The sequence below is a fragment of the Podarcis pityusensis genome, assembly GCF_964106645.2.
Source record: "Podarcis pityusensis genome assembly, chromosome: 15".
In the NCBI taxonomy this organism is placed as follows: domain Eukaryota; kingdom Metazoa; phylum Chordata; class Lepidosauria; order Squamata; family Lacertidae; genus Podarcis; species Podarcis pityusensis.
In genome coordinates, this window is record NC_138040.1 from 16,274,105 (window position 1) to 16,298,182 (window position 24,078).

At 47.0% G+C, this 24,078-nt stretch overlaps 2 protein-coding genes and 2 long non-coding RNA genes across 5 annotated transcripts in view; 1 reads left to right on the plus strand and 3 right to left on the minus strand.

Moving 5' to 3' along the window:
* LOC308464465 overlaps positions 1 to 24,078 on the plus strand; it is a 26,858-nt gene continuing 2,780 nt past the window's right edge. Inside the window, exons 1-2 of the long non-coding RNA XR_013980063.1 lie at positions 1 to 774; positions 4,144 to 4,260. This is a non-coding gene — a long non-coding RNA (uncharacterized lncRNA). The remainder of the gene's footprint in view (positions 775 to 4,143; positions 4,261 to 24,078) is intronic.
* LOC308464463 lies at positions 3,162 to 4,232 on the minus strand. The gene is made up of 2 exons (XR_013980060.1): positions 4,054 to 4,232; positions 3,162 to 3,377 (listed from the first exon to the last, which is right to left on the minus strand). It is a non-coding gene; the product is annotated as an uncharacterized lncRNA (long non-coding RNA).
* On the minus strand, positions 6,506 to 11,843 carry LOC308464460 (C-C motif chemokine 4-like). Of its 2 annotated transcripts, none has more exons than XM_080983804.1 (4): positions 11,627 to 11,843; positions 9,225 to 9,266; positions 7,900 to 8,014; positions 6,506 to 7,301 (listed from the first exon to the last, which is right to left on the minus strand). In XM_080983804.1, the coding sequence occupies exons 1-4, from the start codon at positions 11,697 to 11,699 to the stop codon at positions 7,166 to 7,168; spliced, it is 366 nt and encodes a 121-aa protein (XP_080839930.1). In that variant the 5' UTR covers positions 11,700 to 11,843; the 3' UTR covers positions 6,506 to 7,165. The 2 variants fall into 2 exon arrangements, with proteins under 2 accessions (XP_080839930.1, XP_080839931.1); XM_080983805.1 differs by having other exon boundaries at positions 9,243 to 9,266; positions 11,627 to 11,842.
* On the minus strand, positions 18,050 to 21,974 carry LOC308464459 (C-C motif chemokine 5-like). Its single transcript, XM_080983803.1, has 4 exons — positions 21,817 to 21,974; positions 20,739 to 20,795; positions 19,440 to 19,554; positions 18,050 to 18,841 (listed from the first exon to the last, which is right to left on the minus strand). The coding sequence occupies exons 1-4, from the start codon at positions 21,875 to 21,877 to the stop codon at positions 18,706 to 18,708; spliced, it is 369 nt and encodes a 122-aa protein (XP_080839929.1). The 5' UTR covers positions 21,878 to 21,974; the 3' UTR covers positions 18,050 to 18,705.

Sequence of the window (24,078 nt, forward strand, 5' to 3'; positions counted from 1 at the left end):
TCTGCCACCCCTTGCCTCTTAGCATTGCCCTCCCCAGGAGAAGGTACCATCCACTTTGGGAACCACTGTGCTAAACAAAACCTCCCCCTGGCTTACTACTGACTGAAAGTGACCTACTGAAAAAAATCTCCCCTTCCCTTAACCTGTTCCTGAAGCCTGGACGCTGTCCCTGTAATGCTGTGTCAGACCACAAATGTTCTCTTGGGGAAAAAAAGCAGAAAGAATGCATACGCCATTACCTAGGAAGGAAGTAGCATCTCTTTCAAGAGACGCAAATCACCCGTTCCTTCTCCAAATGATTCATGTTGCCCTCACCCCTTGCGAAGCTGAGGTGGCTCTGGGGGTAATGGGGGAAAGTTGAGGAGGGCAGCATGGGACTGACTGAGGAAGTGTTGTGGCAACCCAGAGCTGGAGACAAGGGCAGGAGTTAACACCAAGACAGGTCTTTCCTCTGTGGCAAAGTGGATCGGCCAGAGCTGCTTCCATAGGGACATCAAATACAAACATAAGAAGAGCTGTGTCACTGGACCAGGCCAATAGCTGTTCTAGATCAGCATCCTGACCTCACAGTGGCTGATCACGATGCCCATTGTGTGAAACCCACAGACAGGATTCCAGCACAAGAGCCCTCTCCCCTCCTGTGGTTTCCAGCAACTGGTATTCAGAAGCATTGCTGGCTCCAACCATGGAAGCAGAGCAGAAGCATCATGGCCAGTAACCATCGATAGCCCTCTCCTCCATGAAGCTGTCCAATTGCCTTTTAAAGTCAACAAGGTTGGTGGCTGCCGCCGCTTCCTGTGGGATAGTTTAACTAGACAAAAGAACTGTTGTGGGTTGAGGGGGGGGAGTTAGTCTGTATCATGCCTGAGTCCCTTCTAATTCCTGGACTCCTGGATCCAGCAGGGGTTAACATCTAATGGAGGATCCCATTGTTGAACTAGTCTGGCAAGTTTCTTTGTGAGTGAATGGCCATAGTTGCCAACTGAGCACTGCCATTAGTGTATAACAACAACAACAACAACAACAACAACAACAACAACAACAACAATTTATTATTTCTACCCCACCCATCTGGCTAGGTTTCCCTCTGGGCGGCTTCCAACGAAAGATTAAAAATACATTAAAACATCTGAAGAATGTGTGCATGCACACGAAAGCTCATACCAATAACAAACTTAGTTGGTCTCTAGCAGCCGCAAAATTAAAAGACGCCTGCTTCTTGGGAGAAAAGCAATGACAAACCTAGACAGCATCTTAAAAAGCAGAGACATCACCTTGCCAACAAAGGTCCTTGTAGTTAAAGCTATGGTTTTCCCAGTAGTGATGTATGGAAGTGAAAGCTGAACCATAAAGAAGGCTGATCGCCGAAGAATTGATGCTTTTGAATTATGGTGCTGGAGGAGACTCTTGAGAGTCCCATGGACTGCAAGAAGATCAGACCTCTCTATTCTGAAGGAAATCAGCCCTGAGTGCTCACTGGAAGGACAGATCCTGAAGCTGAGACTCCAATACTTTGGCCACCTCATGAGAAGAAAAGACTCCCTGGAAAAGACCCTGATGTTGGGAAAGATGGAGGGCACAAGGAGAAGGGGACGACAGAGAACGAGATGGTTGGATAGTGTTCTCGAAGCTACCAGCATGAGTTTGACCAAACTGCGGGAGGCAGTGGAAGACAGGAGAGCCTGGTGTGCTCTGGTCCATGGGGTCACGAAGAGTCGGACACGACTAAACGACTAAACAACAACAACAAGGTGCTACTGGAAGGAATTTTTTAAAATTTTTATTTTATTAAAACATCAGTCATTAAAAACTTCCCTAAACAGGGCTGCCTTCAGAACAGGGCTGCCTTCAGGGCTGCCAAAAGTAGTGATGGTTCTCTCTGGGCAAATGGCTGCCCTCTCTGCCTCACCTGGCTGGTAGTGAGAGGGGCAAAAGCCAGAGCATGTGAGAGATAAGAGCAGGCAGCAGGCAGAAGCTAGAGAGACAGAGCCATGCTTGCTTTCTGCTGGAATCCAAGGCTATGATTATGGGAGAAGCAAAACCATTTTGGGTGATGACGCTGTGAGTCCCTCCATCTTAGGCTCAGGTCATACCCTCCAACATAGGGATGTCCTATTCCATAATAATAATAATTTTATTATTTATACCCCATCCATTTTACTGGGTTGCCCACACTGGGCTGCTTCCAACATGTATAAAAACATAACAAACTGTTAAACATTAAAAACACTTCCCTATACAGGGCTGCCTTCAGATGTCTTCTAAAGGTTGTATAGTTACATATCTCCTTGGCTTGGGGTGGTGGTGGTCCACACCCTCTAACATTTCTCTGATTAAAATGGGACACCCTAACATTCTGGGTTCAAATCAGAAACCGGGATGGCTTCTATAAATCGGGGACCGTCCCTGGAAAATAGGGACACTTGAATGGTCTGTCAGGTGTGTAAATATGTGTAAATAAACCATAGATCATAAAGGCACCACAGTCTCCAGTGTTGGACTACAATTCCCATCAGCCCCAGCAAGCATGGTCATGATGGGAATTGTAGTCCAATAGCATCCAGAGTGCATTATGTTGACTACCCCTCTTCAAAATGCCTAGGTCAGCCTTTCTCAACCTGTGGGTCCCCAGATGTTGTTGAACTACAACTCCCATCACCCCTAGGTAGCAAGGCCAGAGCTCAGGGATGATGGGAGTTGTAGTCCAAGAACATCTGGGGACCCGCAGGTTGAGAACCGCTGGCCTAGGTGCTATCCAATCACTTTGTGAGAAAAAAGCCTGCTTCCGTCTTTCAGTGTTTTCATCCAATGAGTAACATCATGGCTGCAGTTGACAGTCTGGGGGAGCAGTGCTGCTTGTTGTAGAGATAAAGGGGGCAAAGTGACACACCTGTCTGGAAGTAGCAGCTACAAAAAGAGTTTTTGCTCCTTCCAGCTCAGATTTAATTTCATGTAAAAACCTGAAATATCTGGTGCCTTTGAAATGGAGTGTGCTGAGGATGGGCTTCCAGCTGGTGGAGCTTCTCTCCTTGAGGCTGCCTGAGCCACAAATGCTAAGGGCCACCCCCACCAGCCCTGCTCCCCACCTCTGCCTTTGCCCAGGATAAATGGGCCAGGAGCCTACACTCTTGTGTGGTTATGAATGAGAGGTACTCTGCACGTGCTCGCCATCACTCCCTTTATTCATATTGCTTCACTTTTTGCAGGTCTGATTTCCTGGCATTCAAAGCAGCTTGAGCCCTGGACTCTCTTCTCTTTCTGTGGAGAAGAAGAGGGAGGGGCACTGCTTCTATGGTGGGGAGAGACGATGGATGAGATCCATGACCCATATAGAACTGGGATTAGCACAGACCATTCTGTTCTTCTTTGTGATGAATCTGCAAAAGAAGAGATGATATCTGCTTAGGGCCAACTCTATCATATGCCTAGGAAAAGGTCGTTCTCTGCCTTGGGGTTGGCCTAGTTTGGGGCTGGGGTGGTGCTGAAGGCTGATATTGACAGTCACCCTCTAGGACCCAGGAGATCAAGGTTCAAATCAGTGCAGGCAGTTCTCCTGCACAGGGCGCCAAGCTGAAGGGTGCAAAATTGAGTAGCTCCATACTTGAGAAGATCCATTTGGGGGTGCCAAATTCTGAAGCTCCTCATGGTCTCTTCTTAAGAGGTGATGCTTCCAGAATGACTTTAGAAAAGTTTTCACTCCACCCCAATCAAGGGAGATAGTGAGGGGTTGATGCCCAAGATATGGAGGCAGGATGTGGACTTATCAAGAGGCCCATCACCTGTGGCATGTTTTGATAGATAAGGGGGTTGATAAGAGCCCTTTCATGCAACACATCCATTTCTGTGTAAACAGCCTGCATCTCATCAGAGTTGGGGGCGGGGGCTGAGGCTTCCCTAAGGCCACCAGGTCACTTCCAGGATGGAGAGGCGATTCCCTGAAGCCCCCTGATCTGGTATGGAATTGCAAAGGGGCTTTGGCCTCTGCAGCTATTGCTAATAGTTTGTAGTTTGGCTGATGACCCATGAATTGTTTTCCAAGTTTTTCATACTTACATGACAGCTGGCTGGGAGCACTTGCTGCTTGCATAGTCATAGGACGCCAGGAGTCTGAGTGGTATGGGTCTCATAACGTATTTCTTACAGCAGTAGCCTGAGTTTGTGGGAGAGAAGAGCGGAAGGGAGTGAATGAATGACTTCTTCTTCCTGCAGTCTTGATTTGACTCCACAGGGGATTTGGACCTGAGACCTGCTGCATTCAAGGTAGTTGTTCTGTCACTGAGCTTCTTCCCCCAAAGTAAGATTCTAATCCCAAGAATTCTGAAACAAGGACTGTTATTAAATATAGGAAGCTACTTTATACCGAGTCAGACCATTGATCCATCTAAGCCAATATTGTCTACACAGACTGGCAGCAGCAGCTCTTCAGGATTTCATGCAGGGGATGTTACCAGCCTAACCTAGAGATGTGGCTGGGATTGAACACAAGACCTGCATTCAGAGCAGATGCTCTGGCACTGTCCTTTCCCTAAAACTATTCACAGTCATGAGTGCTGAAATCTTAGAGGGCTAATTTCATAGGCACATAAGAAGCTACCTTTCAGCAAGTCAACCCATCTAGCTCACTATGGTCTGCAATGACTGGCAGTGGCTCAGTGTGGTGTCAGATGTGGGGCATTCCCAGCCCTACCTGGAGATGCTGGGGAGTGAACCTGGGACTCTCTCTCTGGCCAACAGAGGTGCCTTGGGGAGGGTTGCAGTGGGGCCCTGCTCTCCTCCCAAACAAACCCTTTATTATGAAAATGATATACAGGTGGTACATAACCCCAGTCAAGCTTGCAAAAATCTATCATGTGCCTGATAATAAATGTTGGAAATGTAAAGAAACTGAAGGTACGGTACATTCTTTCACCTTTGGTGGACGTGCCCAAGGATTAAGGCTTTCTGGGAGATGATTTATAATGAACTAAAAAAGGTATTTAAATATACCTTCTTGAAGAAACCAGAGGCCTTTCTCCTGGGCATAGTCGGCCAATCGGTGTTAAAAAAGGACAGAACTTTCTTTATGTATGCTACAACAGCAGCAAGAATACTCATCGCAAAGCATTGGAAGACACAAGATCTACCCACACTGGAGGAATGGCAGATGAAAATGATGGACTACATGGAACTGGCGGAAATGACTGGCAGAATCCGTGACCAGGGAGAAGAGTCGGTGGAAGAAGATTGGAAGAAATTTAAAGACTATTTACAGAAATATTGCAAAATTAATGAATGTTAGAATGATGTTGGATTGAAGTTAAGTGGTTTCTAGCTGTACAGGTACAAAAGAATATGGAAAATTTGGTTTTTAATATGTAAAAATTTAAAGTTATAATATATCAAGATTAAAGATTAGGATTAAAAAGGAGGGAAAGGAATTGTTGGATTAACAAATTTAATTGGAATACAAAAGAGGGAGGTATGAGGAGGTCCGGGAAACAAGTAAACGTAAAAGAAGTGAGAAAAAGAGGGAATTGTTTTTAACTGTTTTTTCTTTTTTTTCTACTTTGTATTTTTCCTTTTCATTGTTATTTTTTTTTACTAATGTGATTTTTTTTTCCTTTGAAATTTTAATAAATATTATTTATATATATATATATATATATATAAAAGCAAACCCTTTAGGAGGGGACCATCCCTCCTTCACTGTGCTCCCCCTAAAGAATATAAGAGGAGCCATACTATCCTATCTAATGCTCTTTTAAAGTCCTCCGTTTTGGTGGCCATCATTGCCTCCAGTGGGAAGGAGTTCCATATGAACATCAGAAGTGCCTTGCTGCTTCAGGCTAGTCACCCATCTAGTCCAGCATCCTCTTCTCACAATGGCCAAGCAGATGCTCCCAATGGGAAGCCCACAAACAGGATCTGAGCACACTCCCTTCCCATAGGTTCCATCAACTTGTCTTCAGAAGTGTTGCTGTCTCCAACCACAGAGGCAGAGCGTTGCCACCATGGCTTGTGGCCATCAATAGCCCTCTCCTCCTTAGTCCAGTTCCTGGGGCAGCATTACAAAAATCTCATTACAAAAAATAAGAAGAGGAAATGCCAATAGGTTTGCCTCCAGTCCCCTTCTTCTCCTGTTTGAGGAGATCCACTAACCAGTCTGGGCAGACGGACTCAATTTGGGGCGAGAACGAGAGCGATCCTGGACCCATTGTTCATTGGGGTCAGCACAGATGCCCCTATCGTTCTTGATGATGAGTTGACAAAAAGGGGAACTGGAGCGGATCTTCCTCCCTTGCCATCCACCTGAATCAAGGCTAAATCCCGGATATTGCTACCCAACCAGCTTAGCCAAGGGAGGCAGCAGAGGCAGCCTTGGGAATCGTGACCACCTTGTTCCCTGTGGGCTGAGGTTGCAAAAATGCCTGTCATCTCCCTCCCCTTGCGAAGCTGATCTCAGACTGCCTGGACGTGCCTCCCCCCCTCCCCCCTGGAGAGAATAAGGACTCACAAAAGACAGAGGGGAACTCAAACTGCATCTTTATTTTCAGAAGCCAACGGCAGAACTGCAGACTGGCCCATCTGCAGACATACTCCTATAAGCAACACTTAAGAACAACACAAGCAGAAATCAGTGTGCTTAAAGTTGCCTCTCAAGCAGAGAGCAAAGAATTCAGAAACATTTGCTGTGCAGATTCTCAAGACAGATACCCAAGGTGAGATTTAAATCATGCTTTGGGAATTTCCTTAAAAGCCCCGGCAAAAAGAATTTGTCCCCCAGCAGCACACTGGAAATCAACATTTTGAAAAGCTGCTTGGAAACAGATGCTTGGTTGCTTGAACAGAACCTGCCAAACAGTGTCGATTGACTTAGCTATGAAAGGGGCACCTGCTGACTTCAGGAACTACTTTCTGGTAGACCCTTTCCCACAAGGCAGGCCGGCTGCTCCTAGATCGCTGCCTTGATAACCACAGAGTCCCTTGAATGAAGACTCTCTTCAGCCATGAAGGGGACAGAATATGAGCGGGCAGACAGAGAGAGAGGGAGGGAGGGGGGGAGAGAGAGAGAGAGAGAGGGAGGGGGGGGGGAGGGAGAGAGAGAGAGAGAGAGAGAGAGAGGGAAGAGGTTCAGCAAAGAGGCAAGGAGGTTGCCGTGGCTCCAAGTGCCTTTTCCTAATGTGGGCTATGCGCTGGGGATAGGCACAGTTGTGGGTCTTGAGCTGGGGGAATGCTTAATGCTGTCAATGTATTCCATAAGATCCTTGGCCCACGGGGCATTTGGGTCAGCACAGCCTGTTCTTCCATTCTTGAATACAAACCTGTCAGAGAAAGAAACAGACATTCACCATGTGTCACTGAATGTGCCCTTTTGATTCTCCACTAGCCTGAGGACCCCACTTCTCTTGGGTCTGGAGAAAAAGGCAGGCAGCCCACTTCCCATGTCAAAAGGCACCAGGATCAACCTTGCCATGGACGCTGTGTCCTCAGCAGGATATAGAGATGGAAAAGAAATTGCTTCTGACCGCAGTCCTAATGTGATCCCATCAAATCCATGCTTCCCAAATGAATAGGCCCACTGGGGTGCTGGCTCTGTCTTTGCCCTATTCAATATCTGTTGGCAGGGGGCAGAGGAGGAGGCTGAGCACGGGACTGAGTGTGGCATGGCTTCAGTGGCTGGCTCCTTCTGAGTGCAAGAGAGGAGGAACTTAAATTTAAAGAGGAGGAACTGAGTTTAAGACTGGAAAATAGTCACAGCCTATCTCTTCTCCCGAGTGACAATTTCTCCATTTTTCTGTGATCTACTCTCATGATTTTCTCAATCTGTCCCCCAAGTGCTTAAGCCTCACTTCACCTTCTACCCTTTGAAACATGTTATCCAGCTGGCCTCTTGGTTTTTGCCCTGATGTGGAAACTTACACTACAGAAAACAGACGACAGTTGCCGCTGGTGTAGAAATAATCCTTCACGATGCTCCTTGGGAATTTCTTCTTGGAATAATTTTTACAGCAGGGAGACGAGGGATCCATCCCAACTGTAAGAAGTGGTATAAGTAAGTACTGTTGTTAATTGACTCAATTTATTAGCAATGGTTGTTTTAAATTTTTCACATCAAACATCCAAACATACACATCCTTGTCTCTGTGTGGAGGCCCTTGCATTTAGAAGCAAGCATGGAGGAAGTCTGAATGTGGTCCCCAGGGCTTTTGATCTAGCCCTCAAGATTCCCCCCAGGGCAGCCAAGATCCCCCCCCCTTCACCAAGACCAGTCTGTGCCCCCTCCCTGCTGCTCAAGTGGCAGAACCTGTCTGGAACTTGCACCTTCATTGCTGGGTAGAGAGAACCTATGTGTGCGTATGTGTATGTACATGCAAGTGTGTTTAGAAACCACTGAATTTTGGATGACTAGGATGTAGTCAAGTCCTGATTGTGCCTCCACACCTCTTGCCCCAAAATTAAACAAACACACAATGCTTAAAAAATACAAAAATACAATGAATATCAGAAGTGCCTTGCTGCTTCAGGCTAGTCACCCATCTAGTCCAGCATCCTCTTCTCACAATGGCCAAGCAGATGCTCCCAATGGGAAGCCCACAAACAGGACCTGAGCACACTCCCTTCCCGTAGGTTCCATCAACTTGTCTTCAGAAGTGTTGCTGTCTCCAACCACAGAGGCAGAGCGTTGCCACCATGGCTTGTGGCCATCAATAGCCCTCTCCTCCTTAGTCCAGTTCCTGGGGCAGCATTACAAAAATCTCATTACAAAAAATAAGAAGAGGAAATACCAATAGGTTTGCCTCCAGTCCCCTTCTTCTCCTGTTTGAGGAGATCCACTAACCAGTCTGGGCAGACGGACTCAATTTGGTTAACAACACAAAGGATGGTTTTCACACAAGACCTTGAGAACTGTGGCCACCTTTGGCTGAAAAGCTTGTGTGAACAGCGTCTCCAGGACAGAGAGTAGGGGAAGGAAGCATCCATGTGAGTCTGGCAACAGTTCCCCCTTTGGGTAAGGTTTGTTACAATTTTGGTAAAGCTTTTTCCATTTTGCTTATAAAACAGGGAGAACAATTAGAGCAACAGGTGAAAAATAACAGCTGAAAAGCAAAACGATGAAAAGGCACATAGAATGAGTACAGTTGCAAGTGGGTTAAAATAAAGAAGACCAAGTAAAGCATATCAGCATTATCAGATTATTGACCTCTTTGAGTAAGATAGAGGAGAGGGAGACAAGGAAGACTTACGAGGATATGTTTTCTCACCTAGTGCGTACTTGGATTCTACACCTGATTGGGAGAAAGGAATGGAGTGCCATTATAGGTTTGCATCCTTGTGAACTGTCCGCCTCCCACAGCCATGGATATGGGAATCTTGACCCATGAAACCCTTGTTGCTAGCCTATGGTTTGGGGAAGGCATACTTTGGGGTGGATTTTTCACTGAGCAAGACAAAGGTCTGGTTTCCACGTGAGGCTCATCCGTGGCACCGTTTCATGGGTAAGCTAAGTGCCTCTTCATGGGCCACCCCTGCAGCTGCCACTCTACACCTAGGAATCTCTGTGATCTTGCCTCTGGTCCCCTCCAAGAGGCTGCAGCAGCAGTGGCACAGGGCAGAGAGGTTGCCAAAGATGTGGCAAATCTGCTCTAAAAAGCAAGCCGCAGCTTTTGCTGCCACTGCGGTGTTGGCAGCAGCAGAGCCAGAGGACAACGCATTCCTTGGAGGCCGGATCTGCTGCCCCAGTCGATCCTGCCACCCAAGGTGGTTGCCTCACCCTGCTTCATGGGTCAGCTGGCCTTATTGCTGTCTTAAAAATAAATTGAAAGTCGCTATATATCCCAAGGGGACGCGGGTGGTGCTGTGGGTAAATCCTCAGCGCCCAGGGCTTGCCGATCGCATGGTCGGCGGTTCGAATCCCCGCGGCGGGGTGAGCTCCCGTCTACGGTCCCAGCTCCTGCCCACCTAGCAGTTCGAAAGCACCCCTAAAGTGCAAGTAGATAAATAGGTACCGCTTTCTAGCGGGAAGGTAAACGGCGTTTCCGTGTGCTGCGCTGGTGCAGGCTCGCCAGAGCAGCTTCGTCACACTGGCCACGTGACCCGGAAGTGTCTCCGAACAGCGCTGGCCCCCGGCCTCTAGAGTGAGATGGGCGCTGCTGGCTGAAAGAGTGGATGCTCCTCGAGAACACAGATATCTTGGACTTAGAAGGTTTCAATAATACATTTGGTTGGCATGCATATCTATGGTATGATAAAATCAAAGTGCATAGGGCCTTTAAAAATCACATTGTCAGAAAAGCGTTATTTAATGTTTGGATAAGATATAAAGACTTGTTGGAAAACAAAACCCCTAGATGGTTGTCACCCTTGGAGGCTAAGGCATTGAAGAAACTCAATATGGAGGCTGAATGGCCAAAGTATTGGGAAATCTTGGAACAAGATGGAGATAAATTGAAATTGCAGAGTCATGAGAAATTGAAACCTAAAGTAAGAGATTGGCTCCATTATTATCAAATAATGGAGGTCTACAAACAAGATAGGAAAATTGGCTTCCAGGTGGAGAAATCAAAATTAGAAACTGAATTGTTAGAACCCAATACCAAGAATTTGTCAAGAATGTATAACTTGCTGCTGAAATGGAATACACAAGATGAAACAGTTAAATCGGCTATGATTAAGTGGGCACAGGACATTGGTCATAATATTATGTTTGCTGACTGGGAATGGTTGTGGAACACCGGTATAAAATTTACGGCATGTAATGCCTTAAAGGAAAATGTTATGAAAATGATCTACAGGTGGTACATGACCCCAGTCAAGCTAGCAAAAATTTATCATTTGCCTGATAATAAGTGTTGGAAGTGTAAAGAAACTGAAGGTACTTTCTATCACCTTTGGTGGACGTGCCCGAAGATTAAGGCTTTCTGGGAAATGATATATAATGAAATGAAAAAGGTACTTAAATGTACTTTCCCTAAGAAACCAGAAGCCTTTCTCTTGGGCATTGTCGGCCAATTGGTGTCAAAGAGAGATAGAATTTTCTTTATGTATGCTACGACGGCAGCAAGAATACTCATCGCAAAGTATTGGAAGACACAAGTCCTACCCACCGTGGAAGAATGGCAGATGAAAGTGATGGACTATATGACACTGGCTGAGATGACTGGCAGAATCCGTGATCAGAGGAAAGAGACGGCGGAAGAGGACTGGAAGAAATTTAAAATTTATCTTAAGAGCTATTATAAAATTGATGAATGCTAAAATGCCGAGGTGCTGAGAGAAAAAGGGAAACAGTGACATAAGATTAAGTCAGAGAAAAGACTAAGAGGACATATATTTGATAAAATTGCTCAGAAGCTGCTGAAATAATTTTGCAAACAGGGATGCAGAAAGGGGAGGTATGGGGGAGTCCGAGAAACGAAGGTTATGGAAAAAAGGTTATGAAATTATACATGTTTGTTTGTCTTTTTATTTGTTTGTATTGTTTAAAAAAATGTTGTAAAACCAATAAAAATCTATATATATAAAAAAAGAGATGGGCGCACAACCCTAGAGTCTGTCAAGACTGGCCCGTACGGGCAGGGGTACCTTTACCTTTTTATATATCCCAAATAAAAAAATACATTGGAGAAAAGAAGGATAATAAACTCACGTGGGCAAGCAGTGGCCAGGGCAAAGGTGGCTGCAAAGAGGAGGAAGATGAGGGCAGCCGGAGAGAGATTCATGACAGGCAGAGATGAAGAGAGGATTGGGGCCCTTCCAGTCTCTTTCCTTGACTGCTTTGACACTCAGTACACCCTAGTCTCATCTTTATAGACTGTGTTTCTAGATTGACTTCTGAAAATTTTCCACTCTACCACAATCAAGGGAGATAGTGAGGGGTTGATGCCCAAGATACGGAGGCAGGATGTGGACGTATCAAGAGGCCCATCACCTGTGGCATATTTTGATTGATAAGGGGGTTGATAAGAGCCCTTTCGTGCGACACGTCCATTTCTGTGTAAACAGCCTGTGTGCTTCCATGGGCTTAGGGGAGGCTCGAGGCCTTGTGAGCACAAATGTAAAGCAGCTGGAACAAGGTCCCGGGAGGGATCAGGCCATTTTAGGATGAAGGATGGGTAGCAACTGGGCTGTGGGTGCAATGGAGGGTGCCATGACTTAAGGACTCCTTTTCTTGGATGGGTTCTGATAGCACCCAAGAGACCTCTGTGCCCAAGGGGAGACTCCCACCTACCTACCCACCCCCAGTGCTGGCAGAGGGACTCCAGGCAAGCTCTTGTCTTCTGGATCCACCCAAGGCTCACCTGGATCTCCATTTTGCCCACCCTGGGAAAGTTGTGTTAAGAAGTCGGTTAAGGAATTTTGCTGGTTGACTAGCTTAGTGTATAGAAGCTGTGCACAGTGTTAAAACCAGGGATGGGGGGCAGTTAAATGACCCCCCTGCAAATCCCAAGTCCCCACCACAGCCTCAAACTAAGGTCAGGACCAGGACCATTTACACAAGCACTATACATACACAACAGCAAAGAGGCTGAGAAAAGCCGCCTATAAACTTGTAGCAATAAGCCGAGACCATGTATGGCACTGTCTCCTCTGACTATCCCATATAGAAAACTGTAGAAACTTCACAAATAATCACTAAACTTCAACAGTTTGACTGATTTCCTTGGTTCCGACAGTAATGACTCCTCTGGACTATGAGAATCTAGAGCTCCCCCTGCCTCCATAATCCCTTGAGCATAAGGCCACGTACTCATGGGAGGTCCCATGAGCGAAAGCGTGCCTCAGGTTAAGAACAGTTTCGGGTTAAGAACGGACCTCCGGAATGAATTAAGTTTGTAACACAAGGTACCACTGTACTTGCACTGGAGTGCTTTCGAACCGCTAGGTTGGCAGGAGCTGAGACCCAGCAACGGGAGCTCACCCTGTCGTGGGGATTCGAACCGCCAACCTTCTGATCGGCAAGCCCAAGAGGCTCAGAGGTTTAGACCACAGTGCCACCTGTAGTAGTAGTAGTAATAATAATAATAATAATAATAATAATAATAATGGTCATTACATCGTTGTTGTGAAAATCAGACAAAAGTGGGTATAAATCTCCTAAATAAATAAACCCACATTTGAGAAGGGCAGACTCACGTGGACTAGCAGAAGCCAGAGCCAGAAGGAGAAAGGGGAGGGCAACCAGAGACAGCTTCATGGCAGGTGGAGATGGAGAGACGGTCTGGGGTCTTTCCTTCCTTGGATGCCTTGACGCTCAGTACCCTGAAGCTCCCCTGGTCTCTTCTTATAGGTGATTCTAGCCACAAAACAATTGCGATTACAACATCTGGAGAGGATGTCACAGGACAGATAGCTTCAGAAAAGTTCCCGCACCCCTGAAAGCGATAGAGATAGCAAGAGGCTGATGTCCAAGATACAGAGTCAGGATGCAAACATGTCTGAGGCCCATCATCTGTGGCATCTTTCGATTGATAAGATGGAAAGAGGACTCATTGCCCTTTCAGACTCCTTCCTCGGCCGCTGAGGCTCCTCCTGGTCTCTTGTCTATAGGAGATATTTCTAGACAGTTTCCGCTCCACCCAAAAGCAAGGGAGATAGTGAGTGGTTGACGCCCAAGATACCAAGGCAGGATGTGGATGTATCATGAGGCCCATCATCCATGGCATCTTTTGATTGATAAGGGGGGGGGGCGATAAGAGGCCTTTATTGGGCCAAGCCCATTTCTAGGTAAACAGCTCAGATGCTTCCAAAGCATCAGGGGAGGGCTGAGGCCCTGTGAGGGCAAACATAGGACAGTTGGAACAAGGTCCAGAGAAGGATCAGGCCTTGTTAGGGACATGGAGGTGTGGCAACCTGGCTATACACAAGGGAGAGTGACATGACCCCAGGGGCTGGGTTTTTTGGGGGGAGCTTTCTAAGAGTACTCCATGTCCAATGTGGAGATACCCAACAGTCACTCCTTTCAGAGGGACTCCAGGCAGGCTCCTGTCTTCTAGAGCCACCAAAGGCCCACCTGCACCTCCATTTTTGTCACTTTGTTTTCCACGCCTGACTTTGCACTCTCCCTGCTGAAGTGGAACTGATCCTATGAGGTCCCCACCAGCTGAGGAAATACCTGAGTGAATGCCATGACCCCCATCACTTTTCTCTGAAGGATTAGAGTAGTACCCAGTTGCGAACTGGCTGCGATGGTAAGCACCTGTATACCTTCCAACATTTCTGCAATGAAAATAGGGGTGTACTAAACAACAACAACAACAACAATAATAATATTTATGCCCCACCCATCTGACTGGGCTGCCCCAGCCACTCTAGGCAGCTTCCAACCTATATAGAACAAAATAAAACATTGAACATTAAAACCTTCCAAATACTGGGCTGTCTTCAGAAGTCTTCTAAAGGTTGTGTAGTTACTTATCTCCCGGGCTCTGGGGTCACATAACTCCATACCCTCCAACATTTCACCAATGAAATTAGGGATGTCCTAAGGAAAAGCAGGACATTCTGGTAATAAATCAGAAACTGGGATGGCTTCTGTACACCCAGGACTGCCCTGGGAAATAGGGACACTTGGAGGGTCTTCCCGGGTTTCCTGGAGGAGGACGTGTGAGCGAGGTGCGGCTGGGTCAAGATGGTGGGAGAAGCAGCAGCACTCCTTGAGCAGTTCAAGTTGATGCTCCAGCAGCAATTCCAGCAACAGAGGGACTGGCAGAACTGGCAGCTGGAGATTAGTGGAGTGGCAGTGAAGCCAGCTGCCTGACAAACTGGAGCAACTGCAAAACCAGATGTTTGATAAAATGAAGCAGCTTTAAGCAGAGTGGACAAGAAGCCTCCTTGGGGAGAATAGTGAACTGGCCCTGTGGTGGCGGTGATCCATCATCCATATATATTGTTTTAAGGGTGATATAAGGGGGAAATACCAGGAATATCCAGTCTGCACCAAGGCATCCTGGAATGCTTCATCAAAAAGACTGTAACCAGCTCAATCAACAGCTTCTTCATTTTGTCACAAATGGGGTGTACTTTGCGACACTCACAAACATGTGTCAGGAAGAATAATATCTACTATCCAATAATATATCCTATCCAAGTTTCTATACACATCCCTACATTTTGCATCAATTGAAGACTAAATAGCAGGTTTCTCCAGGGAAAAGCAGCAGGACAAGAAGATGTGTGGAGAAGACCAGAGAGGTCCAAATGCCCCCTCCTCGCTTCCCAGTCAGTGTTTTGTTTTGTTGGGCCTTTCCTCCACCTTTTCCCATCTAGCTGCTGGATAGGAGAGCAATGTGAGCTGGGCTGGAAGCAGGCTGGAAGCTGGAGGCTGCAGAGACAGCTAGCTCTGTGCTGTATCTGAAGCTGTGACTGATGTAGAAGCAAGATCTGTTGGGGTGCTGATGCTGTGAACCTCCCACATCTTATACTCAGCTTGTATCTATGTATAAATAAACCATATGCCCCAAAGATACCACAGTCTCTGCTGACCCTCATTTCAAAGAATCTAAACCTGGGAAAGTTCCTGGAACCCCTGCATTCTCTCTCTCCTTGGAGAATGAGGTGGCTTGGAACAGTTTCAACCTCCTTGAACAATTCTGCATTAACAGCAAATTTGGCCACCTCACTGCTCTCCTGTAAATCCAGATTGTTTATGAATAAGTTAAAAAGCACAATACCAATCTCCATGGGTTGAGATTCATGCACAGAACCAAGCCTGGTTTGACACCAACTAAAGATGTCTTTTCGAATCACGCAGGGGGTGGTTTGGCGCAGGGTCACCAAAGACATGGGTCTGTCTTGTATCTGCAGCCTCCAGAATGCAGAGGGGACATAATGAAACCTCAGGAAATTGCAGGAGGCAAAGCAGTTTGCAATCTTCTGATAAGGAGGACCAGATGCCCAAGATACCAAGGCAGGATATGGGCACATCTAAACATGCAGGCAATCTGTGGCATCTTCTTTGTCGATAAGAGACCATTTGTGCCAAGACTGCTGCAGCTCCATGCTTTGAAGAAAAGCACCCACTGTGGGAACAGCCTGCTAGGCTAGAAGGACCAGTGACCTGATCCAGGAGGCTTTTCTTATGTCCTTCTTAGGAGCACGCTTATCTAGAGTCACCAGTGCTGGCAGAGGGACTCCAGGCAAGCTCTTGTCTTCTGGATCCACCCAAGGCTCACCTGGATCTCCATTTTGCCCACCCTGGGAAAGTTGTGTTAAGAAGTCGGTTAAGGAATTTTGCTGGTTGACTAGCTTAGTGTATAGAAGCTGTGCACAGTGTTAAAACCAGGGATGGGGGGCAGTTAAATGACCCCCCTGCAAATCCCAAGTCCCTACCACAGCCTCAAACTAAGGCCAGGACCAGGACCATTTACACAAGCACCATACATACACAACAGCAAAGAGGCTGAGAAAAGCCGCCTATAAACTTGTAGCAATAAGCCGAGACCATGTATGGCACTGTCTCCTCTGACTATCCCATATAGAAAACTGTAGAAACTTCACAAAGAATCACTAAACTTTGACTGATTTCCTTGGTTCTGACAGTAATGACTCCTCTGGACTATGAGAATCTAGAGCTCCCCCTGCCTCCATAATCCCTTGAGCATAAGGCCACGTACTCCTTGCCCCTCCATAAGGTCTGAACTTAGTCTCACAATAGGAGGCAGGGGGCGATCAAAGGCAGCACATAACCCAGACAGAAATTCATTGGGATGGCAGAGGAATCCTGATACTTTCAAAGGAGAAGCTCAGGAAAGCGTTGTAGCTAGGGGGATGGGCAAATACTGGTACTTTTATTGTTCTTTGGAGAAGCGGATAATTAATATTAAAACCCTGGTTATTGACCGGGGTGAGTGATGGGCTCATGTTTCTACATCCAAAACTCTCCTACTTTGTGTCATATCTGTGATGTATCAATGAAGCTGTTGAAAAATGTATTATGGGAAATGGGGAGAGGTCTTAAAAGTTCATGCAACCCCATGCTTGGAGTTCCTACTCTTTATGTGCTTTGACCTTGTTGCAACAAATAAAGATCAGGTCCACTGACCGCTGCTTTGCTTCTTTAACTTGACTGGAGACTCCTTCTTTTGCTGACCGAAGAGACCTCCAGGGAGTGGCACCCCAATGAGCTGGGCAGCAGAGTAAATCCACACCCCAGGATGTTTTCCTTATCAACAGGGATCCATGTTCATTTGAGTTAAGCACAGGGCCCAATCCTGGTCCTCAGGGTAGCCCACTTTCTCCATCCCTCCACTGGGAGGACTCTTCATTCATTCCCACTTTCTGCTTCCTGATTCTTCACCTGTTACTGATCCACAAGAGGACCACTCTTCTTATCCCATGACTCTCTGGGCTTACTCAGAAGCCTTTGTGGGGGGGGGGGCTATGAAAGGCTTTATGAACGTCTTAATAGACACTGTCTAGTGGCCCCCCCTGCCCACATTCTCCTTGATACTGTCAAGCAGCTCCAAAGGATCGTTTAGAGTGGGCTTGTCTGGAACTGAGGCTGAGAGAGATGCAGAGGCCTGGCTGGCTCTTGGTGGGAATCCAAAGAGATGGTGGAGCAGAGGCGGATTTAGGGGAGTGCAACTGGTTTGGTCACACTGGGTGCAGAGCAGAGGGTGCCGTAACTATGATGTAGAATGGAAGGTGAGAGGTGGGGTGGGGTGCTGAATTTTGGGTGTTGCACAGGGCGCTGCTGAAATTTGAGACCCCAAGGTTCACCACTGGGTGCAGGGAGATGGCGGATGCGATCCTGGACCCATTGTTCATTGGGGTCAGCACAGATGCCCCCATCGTTCTTGATGATGAGTTGACAAAAAGGGGAACTGGAGCGGATCTTCCTCCCTTGCCATCCACTTGAATCAAGGCTAAATCCCGGATATTGCTACCCAACCAGCTTAGCCAAGGGAGGCAGCAGAGGCAGCCTTGGGAATCGTGACCACCTTGTTCCCTGTGGGCTGAGGTTGCAAAAATGCCTGTCATCTCCCTCCCCTTGCGAAGCTGATCTCAGACTGCCTGGACGTGCCTCCCCCCCTCCCCCCTGGAGAGAATAAGGACTCACAAAAGACAGAGGGGAACTCAAACTGCATCTTTATTTTCAGAAGCCAACGGCAGAACTGCAGACTGGCCCATCTGCAGACATACTCCTATAAGCAACACTTAAGAACAACACAAGCAGAAATCAGTGTGCTTAAAGTTGCCTCTCAAGCAGAGAGCAAAGAATTCAGAAACATTTGCTGTGCAGATTCTCAAGACAGATACCCAAGGTGAGATTTAAATCATGCTTTGGGAATTTCCTTAAAAGCCCCGGCAAAAAGAATTTGTCCCCCAGCAGCACACTGGAAATCAACATTTTGAAAAGCTGCTTGGAAACAGATGCTTGGTTGCTTGAACAGAACCTGCCAAACAGTGTCGATTGACTTAGCTATGAAAGGGGCACCTGCTGACTTCAGGAACTACTTTCTGGTAGACCCTTTCCCACAAGGTAGGCCGGCTGCTCCTAGATCGCTGCCTTGATAACCACAGAGTCCCTTGAATGAAGACTCTCTTCAGCCATGAAGGGGACAGAATATGAGCGGGCAGACAGAGAGAGAGGGAGGGAGGGGGAGAGAGAGAGAGAGAGAGAGAGGGAGGGGGGAGAGAGAGAGAGAGAGAGAGAGAGAGAGGGAAGAGGTTCAGCAAAGAGGCAAGGAGGTTGCCGTGGCTCCAAGTGCCTTTTCCTAATGTGGGCTATGCGCTGGGGATAGGCACAGTTGTGGGTCTTGAGCTGGGGGAATGTTTAATGCTGTCAATGTATTCCATAAGATCCTTGGCCCACTGGGCATTTGGGTCAGCACAGCCTGTTCTTCCATTCTTGAATACAAACCTGTCAGAGAAAGAAACAGGCATTCACCATGTGTCACTGAATGTGCCCTTTTGATTCTCCACTAGCCTGAGGACCCCACTTTTCTTGGGTCTGGAGAAAAAGGCAGGCAGCCCGCTTCCCATGTCAAAAGGCACCAGGATCAACCTTGCCATGGACCCTGTGTCCTCAGCAGGATATAGAGATGGAAAAGAAATTGCTTCTGACCGCAGTCTTAATGTGATCCCATCAAATCCATGCTTCCCAAATGAATAGGCCCACTGGGGTGCTGGCTCTGTCTTTGCCCTATTCAATATCTGTTGGCAGGGGGCAGAGGAGGAGGCTGAGCACGGGACTGAGTGTGGCACGGCTTCAGTGGCTGGCTCCTTCTGAGTGCAAGAGAGGAGGAACTTAAATTTAAAGAGGAGGAACTGAGTTTAAGACTGGAAAATAGTCACAGCCTATCTCTTCTCCCGAGTGACAATTTCTCCATTTTTCTGTGATCTACTCTCATGATTTTCTCAATCTGTCCCCCAAGTGCTTAAGCCTCACTTCACCTTCTACCCTTTGAAACATGTTATCCAGCTGGCCTCTTGGCTTTTGCCCTGATGTGGAAACTTACACTACAGAAGACAGACGACAGTTGCCGCTGGTGTAGAAATAATCCTTCACGATGCTCTTTGGGAATGTTATCTTGGAATAATCTTCACAGCAGGGAGACGAGGGATCCATCCCAACTGTAAGAAGTGGTATAAGTAAGTACTGTTGTTAATTGACTCAATTTATTAGCAATGGTTGTTTTAAATTTTTCACATCAAACATCCAAACATACAGATCTCTGTGTGGAGGCCCTTGCATTTAGAAGCAAGCATGGAGGAACTCTGAATGTGGTCCCCAGGGCTTTTGATCTAGCCCTCAAGATTCCCCCCAGGGCAGCCAAGATCCCCCCCCCTTCACCAAGACCAGTCTGTGCCCCCTCCCTGCTGCTCAAGTGGCAGAACCTGTCTGGAACTTGCACCTTCATTGCTGGGTAGAGAGAACCTATGTGTGCGTATGTGTATGTACATACAAGTGTGTTTAGAAACCACTGAATTTTGGATGACTAGGATGTAGTCAAGTCCTGATTGTGCCTCCACACCTCTTGCCCCAAAATTAAACAAACACACAATGCTTAAAAAATACAAGGAAACCCCCTACCATGTCCCCCCACCAAGGAAAACCAGCTTTTCGTTATCTGCAACACTTTTCCCCTCTAAATGAAAACCAATATTTCCAACTGAAAGGAAAAAAATGGTTGAGGAGAGGGAGACAAGGAAGACTTACCAGGAGAATGCTTTTTCCATTTTGTGTATAAAACAGAGAGAACAATTAAACAAACACACAACACTTCAAAAATACAAGGGGGGAAAACCCCCACCATGGAATATTTGCTTCCAGCTGCATGCAGTCCTCCCCAAACAAAAACCAGCTTTTCGTTATCTGCAGCACCTTTCCCCTCTAAATTTAAACCCATGATTCCAATGGATAGATAAAAAAATGATTGTTTCATTTGAGCCAGGGCACATCAGAACATATTTTCAATGGATGGCTCAATCCTGCAAGTGTGAAGTAACAACCTCTGATCATGTGCAGAGTACCTCACACCAGGGAGCAATCACAATCAGTCTCTTGCATCTGAGATTAGGGAGAATATCTTCCAGGTTTGGGGGAAAGAGGCAAGATGGTGTGGATTTCAGATTTCTTTTGTAGGCGTGGATTTGCAAGTTGCCTGACAATCTGCTTGAGAGGGCTGTGCCATGCCCCTCATGGGATAACCTCTGCTGCCTTTTGGATTAGGCACAAAAGCACATGACCCTGGCACGTGACCCTGGTACCACTTGGATTGCTTGACTATTGTGGACACCCCGAAAGGAGGACTTACCAAGACCAGCATTGGGAATAGACTTATCATGGATCCCAAACTCCTCATCATATTCACCTGAAAGGGAGAAAGGAATGGAGAGTATTGGCTTGTCTGCAGAGCCAAAAGGAAGCCCCCTCTGTCTCCATCCACCAGAAGACTGAAGGTTCTCCATGCTGTGTTTTAAATAAATGACTATGTCCTTTCCAAATACTATACTTATCTATGGTCCCCCACCCTAATTTTAAACTGGTTTCATCTGATCTTATCGGGCTTCATTTTATATTGTTAAGTTGCTGTAAGACTTTTTTTTTTTTTGTATAAAGCAACTAAGAAATGTAAGAAAACAACAACAACAACAATGGTAAAGGACCCCTGGATGGTTAAGTCCAGTCAAAGGCGACGATGGGGTTGCGGCGCTCATTCCGCTTTCAGGCTGAGGGAGCCTGCATTTGTCCACAGACAGCTTTCCAGGTCATGTGACCAGCATGACTAAACCACTTTTGGTGTAACAGGACACCGTGACGAGTGCCAGAGCACACGGAAACGCCGTTTACCTTCCCGCTGCAGCAGTACCTATTTATCTATAGTGGTACCTTGGGTTACAAACACTTTGGTTACAAACTCTGCTAACCCGGAAGTAGTACCTCAGGTTGAGAACTTTGCCCCAGGATGAGAACGGAAATCATGTGCCGGCGGCATGCTGGCAGCGGGAGGCCCCATGAGCGAAAGCGTGCCTCAGGTTAAGAACAGTTTCGGGTTAAGAACGGACCTCCGGAATGAATTAAGTTTGTAACACAAGGTACCACTGTACTTGCACTGGAGTGCTTTCGAACCGCTAGGTTGGCAGGAGCTGAGACCCAGCAACGGGAGCTCACCCTGTCGTGGGGATTCGAACCGCCAACCTTCTGATCGGCAAGCCCAAGAGGCTCAGAGGTTTAGACCACAGTGCCACCTGTAGTAGTAGTAGTAGTAGTAATAATAATAATAATAATAATAATAATAATAATGGTCATTACATCGTTGTTGTGAAAATCAGACAAAAGTGGGTATAAATCTCCTAAATAAATTAACCCACATATGAGAAGGGCAGACTCACGTGGACTAGCAGAAGCCAGAGCCAGAAGGAGAAAGGGGAGGGCAACCAGAGACAGCTTCATGGCAGGTGGAGATGGAGAGACGGTCTGGGGTCTTTCCTTCCTTGGATGCCTTGACGCTCAGTACCCTGAAGCTCCCCTGGTCTCTTCTTATAGGTGATTCTAGCCACAAAACAATTGCGATTACAACATCTGGAGAGGATGTCACAGGACAGATAGCTTCAGAAAAGTTCCCGCACCCCTGAAAGCGATAGAGATAGCAAGAGGCTGATGTCCAAGATACAGAGTCAGGATGCAAACATGTCTGAGGCCCATCATCTGTGGCATCTTTCGATTGATAAGATGGAAAGAGGACTCATTGCCCTTTCAGACTCCTTCCTCGGCCGCTGAGGCTCCTCCTGGTCTCTTGTCTATAGGAGATATTTCTAGACAATTTCCGCTCCACCCAAAAGCAAGGGAGATAGTGAGTGGTTGACGCCCAAGATACCAAGGCAGAATGTGGATGTATCATGAGGCCCATCATCCATGGCATCTTTTGATTGATAAGGGGGGGGGCGATAAGAGGCCTTTATTGGGCCAAGCCCATTTCTAGGTAAACAGCTCAGATGCTTCCAAAGCATCAGGGGAGGGCTGAGGCCCTGTGAGGGCAAACATAGGACAGTTGGAACAAGGTCCAGAGAAGGATCAGGCCTTGTTAGGGACATGGAGGTGTGGCAACCTGGCTATACACAAGGGAGAGTGACATGACCCCAGGGGCTGGGTTTTTTGGGGGGAGCTTTCTAAGAGTACTCCATGTCCAATGTGGAGATACCCAACAGTCACTCCTTTCAGAGGGACTCCAGGCAGGCTCCTGTCTTCTAGAGCCACCAAAGGCCCACCTGCACCTCCATTTTTGTCACTTTGTTTTCCACGCCTGACTTTGCACTCTCCCTGCTGAAGTGGAACTGATCCTATGAGGTCCCCACCAGCTGAGGAAATACCTGAGTGAATGCCATGACCCCCATCACTTTTCTCTGAAGGATTAGAGTAGTACCCAGTTGCGAACTGGCTGCGATGGTAAGCACCTGTATACCTTCCAACATTTCTGCAATGAAAATAGGGGTGTACTAAACAACAACAACAACAACAATAATAATATTTATGCCCCGCCCATCTGACTGGGCTGCCCCAGCCACTCTAGGCAGCTTCCAACCTATATAGAACAAAATAAAACATTGAACATTAAAACCTTCCAAATACTGGGCTGTCTTCAGAAGTCTTCTAAAGGTTGTGTAGTTACTTATCTCCCAGGCTCTGGGGTCACATAACTCCATACCCTCCAACATTTCACCAATGAAATTAGGGATGTCCTAAGGAAAAGCAGGACATTCTGGTAATAAATCAGAAACTGGGATGGCTTCTGTACACCCAGGACTGCCCTGGGAAATAGGGACACTTGGAGGGTCTTCCCGGGTTTCCTGGAGGAGGACGTGTGAGCGAGGTGCGGCTGGGTCAAGATGGTGGGAGAAGCAGCAGCACTCCTTGAGCAGTTCAAGTTGATGCTCCAGCAGCAAATCCAGCAACAGAGGGACTGGCAGAACTGGCAGCTGGAGATTAGTGGAGTGGCAGTGAAGCCAGCTGCCTGACAAACTGGAGCAACTGCAAAACCAGATGTTTGATAAAATGAAGCAGCTTTAAGCAGAGTGGACAAGAAGCCTCCTTGGGGAGAATAGTGAACTGGCCCTGTGGTGGCGGTGATCCATCATCCATATATATTGTTTTAAGGGTGATATAAGGGGGAAATACCAGGAATATCCAGTCTGCACCAAGGCATCCTGGAATGCTTCATCAAAAAGACTGTAACCAGCTCAATCAACAGCTTCTTCATTTTGTCACAAATGGGGTGTACTTTGCGACACTCACAAACATGTGTCAGGAAGAATAATATCTACTATCCAATAATATATCCTATCCAAGTTTCTATACACATCCCTACATTTTGCATCAATTGAAGACTAAATAGCAGGTTTCTCCAGGGAAAAGCAGCAGGACAAGAAGATGTGTGGAGAAGACCAGAGAGGTCCAAATGCCCCCTCCTCGCTTCCCAGTCAGTGTTTTGTTTTGTTGGGCCTTTCCTCCACCTTTTCCCATCTAGCTGCTGGATAGGAGAGCAATGTGAGCTGGGCTGGAAGCAGGCTGGAAGCTGGAGGCTGCAGAGACAGCTAGCTCTGTGCTGTATCTGAAGCTGTGACTGATGGAGAAGCAAGATCTGTTGGGGTGCTGAT